Below are 9,267 nucleotides of genomic sequence, written 5' to 3' on the forward strand. Positions count from 1 at the left end.
TGGAGTTCCTTGATGCTTAATTGACTCTTTCAGATCTTAACACTTACAACAGGCTTTTTTTGATAGATTTCTTTAGCTGACAGTCAGTCCTTTCCCATGGGTTTTAAGCCTTTTTGTGTCACTATAAAGCACACTGAATACTGTTTAAACATCAGAAGACATATAATATAAACGTGACGGTGAGGTGTTTCAACTTTTAGGGAAATACAGAGGCAAGAACAACATTTGCATCAAACAAATATAACCACATTTATTTTGAAAGTATAAAATTTCACACTATAAAGGCCACTTTTCAGGGTAAATCAACAACCTTTCTCTAAGATTTACACAGAGAAATACCTTATCCCTCTCTGCTGGTCTAACATACTGTCCAGTTCTGTGGCAAAATAAAAGAATTGTTCTACTCCACCACAGAAAGTAGTTGGCAAGATCTTAATAATTTAGGTGATACAGGAAAATGGCAGGAGAGTGAGAATTCCTGATTTGTACATCCCACAGAGGAGCAGGTATTCAGAACGGTTCTCTCTCGTTATTAAACCGGCTTACAGGCACAGCTTGACATTACAGGCACTGTTTGCCTTCTATTGGGAGACTCAGAAAGAAATCTTCAGTTGACATTCTTTACAATGGCACCAGTCAGGCCACAAGAGCATCCCCGCGGAGAGAGCATCCTCTGTTTGTACAAGAAGAGTAACTTGTACGGCTGGCCTCGCTGTCAGAGGCCCTTTGGCTCACTGCAGATCTGGTGAGGTGTCCACACTTTGATCGTTCACGTTCCTTCTCACTAACCATGACGTGGTGCCCACTGAGGTAGAACAGTTGTACCAAAAGACTTATTAATAAAGTATACAAATGAGTAACAGTCACATCAATAAACTTAAGAATGGAGTCATTAAGGGGGAGAAAATAACATCACATTTAACCCACATTTTCAGCACAATATGTAGACCTCTATAACATGTCTGGATATCTGAAATAATCCCTTCTAGCTCAAACTAGTCTTGCAGATCTTTCCCTTTTAGGCAAAACAGTAGCTTCACAGATACACAAACTGCATTATTGCATCTACAAGCTAGTGGGAACAATTTCATTATGAAATCACCAGCTCGGGGTGGTCTCAGTATGCGAAATCTGTCTTTCCCACACTCACACATACTACTCAAGAGTGCAAACGAAAAACAAAGATAAGTCAACAAAAGGGAACTAAAGCAGACACTTGTAATGTCAGAGAGGGCACATTCCCATACTGAAGTACAACATGTTCGTCGACACTTCTTCCGCATTTAAAAGGAATCTGTAATGTCCCTTTTGAAGGCTCCCGTCGTTCCTGAAGGCTGGAATGGGCGAAGCGAGCTGACTGGCTCCCTGCAGGGTGGACAAGGCGAGGCTGGGCTGTGCAGCACGTTCAGCTGGACACCAAGCCCACTGTGTGGACTAGGACCAGCTGCTGTCCATCAAGCCTCCTGTCCCCTTGCGGGTGATGATGCTTTCTGTTGACTTTAGGAGCCTCTCTAGACAGGGAGCATTGATTTTGCCTGGTGGAGGGCCTCTGGGCACTGAGTCTGTCTTAGTTTGACTGTCTGTGCTGGACGACACTGCGCTGTCCTGGGTTATGTCTCTGTCTCTAGGGGGCAGCAGGTGCCTGGGGCCAGCCTGGGTCTGTTCTGCTGTTGGGGAGCAGATGGGCGATGTGTGGAGCCACTTTAGGTTACTGGCAGAATAGGCTCCAGGGGGAGTGAGGTCGGTGACTCTCAGGGCTTTGGTGCCCACTGGAGGATCACTGGCAGTGATGGGGCTCACTGCTGCAGTGGTGGTCAATGGAGAAAGCTGTGAAGAGGAAAGGACCAGCTTTATTTAAGGTGAATTAGCAATGCAGTTGTCATAAAACTATGATCAGCCACTAGATGACGTATTAGTGTTTTATTCATGTGAGGTTTAGTGATGCACATTCACTTTTTCCATGTTATTCCAATGAAACAGCTGCAAGTAATGTAACATGGCGTAACATAAAGCTAGATGCTAACATCAAATTAGCCGAGTCAGCTATTAGCATTAGCCAAAGGTCACGATTTAAATATACTGAACTACTGTGCTCCAAAATGGCATGCAAATACCAAAAATACGTTAGTCTAAATTAGTGTAGTATTAGTATTACTTTCTTGTTTACATGTAAAGGGGATATGACCAAATAAAACACGGTCATTATACTGAAATGTCTGATGTTATGCTAATAGAAGTATGCAAGTTAATAAAATACAACAGACATACACATATTATATATTTTAATGTAAAAATGTTATATTTTCTTTTCACAAAAAGCAAGCGAAGATAGTGAATAAATTTAACAGCTAGCATTTAGAAAAACATAGTATTAAGTAAACATTTCCTCTCCTTAGCTCCCTGTAGCTCTGTTTCCTCTTCACTAGCTTTAGCTCTTCAATGATTAACTACATCCACCACCTTCTTCATTTGGCGCTAAGAAGTTAAATATTTTCAGTGAAAACACCAGCCTACGACAACTAGACACAGTACTGATGATACAATGTGAATCCAATAGTAATATTCTTTTTAATTTCTTTGATATAATGAATAGCTGAAGTGGTGACTGCACTGATATGACACTGTGGTGAGTGGAAAAATTGCGACATGAAATTCCTGTTTATGCGTGGGTGTGTCAGGATTAGGCACAGAAATAAATCCTCATCAATTAAATGTAAAGGAATGTTCCACAGCATTGTGACCTTTCTCTTCCCCTGAGGGACACTCCTCCAAAATTACACTTTGTCTTCACTCATTGTTCTTAGTGAACCTGAGACTGCAGTAAAACCTTTGTAAAAATAGCCTTTAATCCTTCTTTCCCTGTCCCAGACCTGTGATTAAATAATAATAATAGATATTTTAATCTGTCTTTCACTACGTCATCACCATTATATCTTTGGCATTAAGCCCTGTCTAAATGAGGAGCTCATACCCAGTAGTTCTATTTTTCTATACTTTACCTTCAGTTTTTTTGTAGGAACGCCTTCCTCTGTTTGAGTGACAGCAGGTTGGTCTTGCAGTTTTACATTAGGGAACCAGCTCTTCAACATTTCCTCCATTTTAAGAATGATATTAATATATTTCTCCCTGGAAAACAGAAGAAATAAAAAGGAAAAAATATTAATAAAAATAATGACATTAGGGTGAGCTACCAAATACCATGCCCATATCTCCCCATTAAGCTCACACAGTAAACATGCAATCTTAAAGAGCAAGTGAACAGTTTACACTCACTCAGCAAAGACTCTGTTCCATGTGTGTGTGTGGGAAAATTGTCTTAAGTACATTTCTCACATGCTTTAAGCTCACACGTGGCCTGATGTATAGTAGTTCTTCTCACGTCTAAATTTAAACACTAAAGCCACAGTGGTGTCCAACAGCGTCATTGTGAATAAACTAGCGGTTGTGACGCAGTACTCATTGGAGGTGAGCACAGAGCAACGTCTCATTAACTCCCACCCGTCAAAAGCAGATGGTGGGTAAGGATTAGCTTGTGTCATATGATCAGGCCTTTCCTGCTACGCTCCGTTCAGAGCATGTTAAATTTATGTGAAAGATTATCCACAACAGTAACTGCTAAAAAAGTCACTTTGATCCTAGCTACCATTGTGATGCTGCAGGGGCTGCCAGCTGGCAACACAGAACAGGCACAGGGATTGACGGTGGGAGGGAGGGGTTTAGTCCACCTTCCAGCCTCTGGCCCCGTTGTCTACAGGGAGGCTGCCACACCCACTCTTTGTCTCCCATGCGAAGACAGCAGCTGGTGGGTGAGGGCTCCAATGAGTCTGTGCCAAGCTCAGCAGCACTTTGTCTTATATCAGTATACCTTGAGGCAAAGCCCCACCAGCTCCCCAGCAGGCAACCAAGGTTTCTGCCTGTACAGGTAGCAGAAAGGATGCTTTAAATTAAAACTAAAGGTTCCATTGGACCACATTAGCATTTAAATACTTCCCATTTATATTTTTTAAAAAAGTGCCATCTTTCAAAGTAACTTAGGGCTGATCATTTTTGCTACATGATTATATATCATTAGATTATCTTAACACAAATTACATTGTTGTTAATTGTATACCATGATGTATCTTTCCTCACAGGTTAACACAACATTTATCCACTAAAATTCTAGTGAGCATCTTTTAATTTTATTCTGTAACACTTCACAGATTAAATAATAACCAAATGAATAGCTAACATTACCAATAATAACAAATTAACCAATAAATTAACAATTTTTATTATTAATATTATTTATTATTTGTTGCAGTGCATGTACATTAATACTTTCAATATAACAATGCATAAAGATTTTGGTCTCAATATGTATATGTGTGTATGCAGTGAAATAAAAAATCTGTTTAATTATTGATATATTCTTTATCTAACTGTATATAAATCTCCCTATATTACACTAAGATGGGAAACCGCTTCCATCCGTATCATAACACTCATTTCACCTGAATGAATTAAGTCAATTAAACACCAAACATTTCTAAATTATAGAGGCCTATTAAAAGGACTTTCTCCTTTAAGAAGCAGTATCCTGTTCCATTATGCCATTGAGCCAGTGAAGAGTTAATCAGGCAGACACAAGTGTGCTGCCCCCACTGTGGAAGCCTGATACATTTTTAACAAGAGGAGCAGCAATAGTGAGACCAGCTACCATGCAGTAAATTTATTCTGCATGTGTATGTGTGGGCAGCAGCTCCACACAGGGCGACCCACTGTGATCCATGTGTCACAGACGAACAGGAGAGCGCTGTGACCCACAGAGAGCAGATGCAATTTGGAGTCATTGTAATGAGCACAGAGGTTAAATATATTGTCTTTGTGGTTATAGTCAAGGTTTAAGACTTGAGGTGGGAAAAGCACTGAAGCCACAAAGACTTTCTGTTTCGTTGTGAGCACGCCTGTATGATATGATGAAAATATACTGTGAAAAATAACTTAGATTATAACTTAACAGTGTGATAGTCATACAGCTTATGCCTACAAATAAATAATAAAATATATGGTTAGTAGCTATACAGTATATAGCTATATGTCAAATCTCTTTCTCTTCAATTCATATTTTCTTTATGTTCTATTTTTTTTTATTTTTTTTATCTTATTTTATTTTTTTTAGAATTGTGAGTTTTGTAAGGTCATTCAAGATTATTTGTGTGTATTCAGAGTATCCATAAAAAAAATTTTAAAAAAATTACAAGAGCACACAAAGGCAGCACAATGGCAATGAAAATATGAGTTATTAGCGTGTAGTAACTGCACTCATTTGGCCAAACAAATGTCTGACTAAATTTTCATATAAGAGATATAGTGAATATAGATGTAACTTTTAAGGGTATGTAGGTCAAGCTGAGGACACTCACCCCATACAAGGGTTCTGCAGGACACCCATGATCCTCTGAATCCTGTCCATGGCCACGCTCTCCTGGAAACTGCTGAGTCCTGAAAAAGAAGGAAGTTGTACCATGAGCCACATAAACTGTGTTGACAGCAGGCTGAGTCTGTGCAGCAGATGGGTTGTGTGAAGTGTGTGAGAGGGAACAGACTCCCTGCCTCTGCGTCCAGGAAGTGCTGGGTCACACAAGGTTCAGGTTTGATGAAGATCTCAAACTAAGCAGTTTTAAAGAATGACTGAACATGGTGCCATATTGACAGATCCTTAGAGTACTTATCAGACGAGTCACAAACAGCAGCTGCTTTACTGGGTAGTGTGGTACACTCACTTCTACCACCATGTACCTAGTTTATCACACTTCAATATCAGCTTCTTTTAAGTTTAGTTAGCTCTGTGCTGCATACACCTTCACAAACAGCTCCACACACAAAGAGAGGATATTTGTGGTTACTTCATAGTCCTACTTTTTTTATACACATCACGCTCAGATCTCAAGGACACATACTCAAGTAACAAGCTGTTTTTATGCAATCTATAATTTTCATCGCAGCCACAAGAACAAAGACAGACAGACAGAATGTAGACCTGACTAAATAATTACCATAGACACGACTGATTTATTGAGATTTTTCTACATAAAAAAAACACATAGAAATTAATATGAAAACGCTGACTTACGTTCTCTGTATCTCCCTGAACGAAGGCCATTCAAGATTAATGACAGCGGATGAATGTAGCACTGAAGCTCCAAGCACTGAAAAGGATAATAGAGTCATTAGTATATGCAGTTAAAGGGGAGGGTTTTCTTTACTGGAAATGATATGCACTGGGCCTCTGTAGAACCAGCAGGGGAGTAGATCTAGGTGATAGGGCATGCTCCAGTTTTATTGACACTATCAACGACCTCCTGTGGGAAGCAGACATGAGTCACAGAAGTGCTCACCTTACTGGTAAAGAGCTGATCTTTTTCAGAAATAAGCTGCCGTTCCTTGCACTCGTCCTCTTTAGAGCTGCGAGTTCTCTTCAGTGCTTGCTGAGTGCTTCTGCCATCTGTTTTTTCACCATGTTGTGTTTTACACAGTCCAATGGCCTCCCTGTCCCATGTCTCTGTGCAGTGGGAGGGAGATCCCTGGCTGGAGGCCTGCCTGACCTCGCTCCATTTACTGTTATCCTCCTTCATCTTGCTGCTGCGGTGGCAGCTGCTGTCAGATGGGCCCAGGTGTGGTGGGACGCTGGGGGATAGAGGCGCCCGTGTCTGGCTGTCCTTTCTGGTACAGTCAGGCTCCTGTTCACTCTCATTGTCCTCATTGTCACTAGCCAGCCAGTCAATGGAGTTGTCCGAATCTGTAGCAGACATCCTTGGCCGCAGGCTCTAACTAGCACTGACCATCACTGACCTGATGGAGAGAAACTCACAGTTAGTGTAATGCAACAGAATAGAGAGCAGCAGGTGGTACAAAAAAAGAACTTTGGACAAAGGGTGTGAAGTCTGTAACAGCAGTAACATGTAGCAGTGAATCTGGATAAAAACATTAAAATAACCCACGCAGATGTGAATAAAGGCAGTGAAACGGCAGCACATGAAGCAGATGGTGGCAGTAAGATCACAGTATTTGCGACCACAATGACCTGTTTGTTTTGCAGATATAACACCTGAGCCAGTAAACACTGACTAGCCCGCCGCCATCAAAAGCAAACACCAAACATCCTAGTGTCTACAACAATCCTGCGCAGCTCCCTAGTCCTCGCTCCAGTCAGAGAATGAAATTTTTGTATCCCTTCATCAAACACACAACTTGTTTACCGTCCCACTACAGTCTACATTTTAAACATACATTTTAAGCCTGATTCTCTCCTATTCAGATTATATCAGCTGCCCTGCCAGCTGCTGCCACCACAGTCATTCATTCACAACATTTGGAGCTTGTTTATTCAAAGGGATAGGGGTCTGCCACCATGACAACCACTGGCTCAGACTGCAGACCTCCCATCAACACAAGTGACACTTCTGGGGGATAAAAGGATTTTACAAAATGGAAGACTGGCTCTGTTTTTGTTCAACATGAAGAATGCCCTGTGAATAAAAACTCATGCAGCCAAATGTTTTCCTCAGATGCCTATTGACTGTATCGTTACGTCTCTTGAATATGTTTCCTTAGAGATTAGCAGATGGTTTCCAGTGCGAACTCCAGTTTTGCATAGATTATTTTTTTTATTTAAATGGTTAATGCCTCACTTGTCTTTTTGCTTCCTGTGAATTTTTTTAGGACATTTAATTGCCCCTAGTTCTTTGTCTCGAAATGACCACGTTTGGTTCGTAATGTTACAGAGGGTGGAGTTGATATTTTCTAAAGCTCTAAAATAACAAAACAAAAACAAAAATATCTGAATATTTCTGATTTAAATAGGACAAATTCATGTATTTCAGGTTAATCAAAGACCTTCAAAGATCCTTTCCCCTCATGTACAGAATCACCTTTATCAGACTTTTGTGTAAAATTGTGTTTTATTACACAACCTAAGTATATCTTATCACATGAAACATCTTATTATAAGGCTCAGAGATTATGTGTGTTTCACCATAGAAAACATCTGCACAAAATCACAAAAAAGCCAACACAAAAATAACAAACTGTACACCTATATGCCTTGTTCAAGAAAATATGAGCTCCTTGAATTGACCATACTACCAGTGTCATTTATTGTTCTTATAAAACACGATACATGTAACACATTCTAAAAACCTCAGATTGTGTTACAAATACACATCCAAAATGCAACAGCTTTTACTCACACTTATTTTTTCCCCACTGACATACATTTGCAGAATAAAACCTTCTTATTCCTTATAATCGAAGTGTCTCTTATCTACCTGTGTAGGTGGGGCACACGGACACAGATGTCCACTACGCGCCTACATTTACGCACCAAAAATGCAAAAACAGCCAGTGGAGAGACAACTTAAAATACAAATAACTCCTTTTCAGATATCAAAAATTCTTATGTTTTTAAAAAGAGTAACTAAAAGAAACGATGTCGGATCTATGCGCCAGTTTCACGGCAGTTAGGCAACAGACACAATAGACTTCCTCATCAGTCACAGTAAATTTGGCACATACACTGTTAGATTATATAAAACCAGAAACGCACACGGGGTGAATCAATAATAATTCTTATGCTTTAACTGTCACATCAGTACAAATCCATCACATATAACCATCTATCATCACACCCCAGTCACAATTAATCCAGATTTTTTTCATGATTTTTCATAATAAATTTGGGTTCCACCGTTACGCACGGAACCATAAGAGTGATGCGATAGTTTAAAGGTGAGACTTGGATCGGAGAGGGTGCCTTACCTTCCCAGGATGGAGCGGCTGGTCCTACTCTTTCTTTGTTTCAGCGGTAAATCCAAAAGGTCTGTCTGGTAGAAGAAGCAGCTGATGTGTTGGACTCACGGTGCGTGGAGAGGCAGTAGAGCCTGTGATCGGCCCGTGTTGCTTCTCCCAAGGCAACGTGTCTGAGAGGGCGGGATTACACGGGACCAGCTCTGCTATTTGTTCCTCGGACGCCTCTGACTGACAAATAGGCTCCTTCTGTGACGGCAGCTGCGAAGCGATAGGCGAGGCCGGTTTACATATGCAAATTATATGGAAATGACACAAACACGTGGACACGCGGATCAGTTTCATTTCAACAACTGGCCGAAAAGTCAGTCCAGGTCTAGTTTTGGTCATTGTAAAGGCATTCTCACTCATTATATCATCTGGATGATGATGGTGGACTTCAGGCATGTCGGTAAACTGAGCAGCCTGGCAGAAGCACAG

At 40.6% G+C, this 9,267-nt stretch overlaps 1 protein-coding gene across 1 annotated transcript; it reads right to left on the bottom strand.

Annotated features, from left to right (window-relative positions):
* Positions 1-224: 224 nt before the first annotated feature.
* On the bottom strand, positions 225-8,948 carry ciartb (circadian associated repressor of transcription b). The gene is made up of 6 exons (XM_030137118.1): positions 8,800-8,948; positions 6,381-6,834; positions 6,116-6,191; positions 5,406-5,484; positions 3,000-3,126; positions 225-1,827 (listed from the first exon to the last, which is right to left on the bottom strand). Exons 2-6 carry the CDS (start codon positions 6,792-6,794, stop codon positions 1,435-1,437), a joined length of 1,089 nt encoding a protein of 362 aa, XP_029992978.1. The 5' UTR covers positions 6,795-6,834; positions 8,800-8,948; the 3' UTR covers positions 225-1,434.
* Between the last annotated feature and the right edge of the window lie 319 nt (positions 8,949-9,267).

Source organism: Sphaeramia orbicularis, chromosome 6 (assembly GCF_902148855.1).
Source record: "Sphaeramia orbicularis chromosome 6, fSphaOr1.1, whole genome shotgun sequence".
Classification (NCBI taxonomy): Eukaryota; Metazoa; Chordata; class Actinopteri; order Kurtiformes; family Apogonidae; genus Sphaeramia; species Sphaeramia orbicularis.

Coding starts and splice junctions, on each gene's coding strand:
- ciartb (XM_030137118.1), bottom strand. CDS start 6,794: ATGTCTGCTACAGATTCGGACAACTCCATTGACTGGCTGGCTAGTGAC. Junction 5,485..6,115: donor TTCAGGGAGATACAGAGAAC/GTAAGTCAGCGT, acceptor CTTCTTTTTCAG/GACTCAGCAGTTTCCAGGAG. Junction 3,127..5,405: donor CTGCAGAACCCTTGTATGGG/GTGAGTGTCCTC, acceptor TCTGTTTTCCAG/GGAGAAATATATTAATATCA.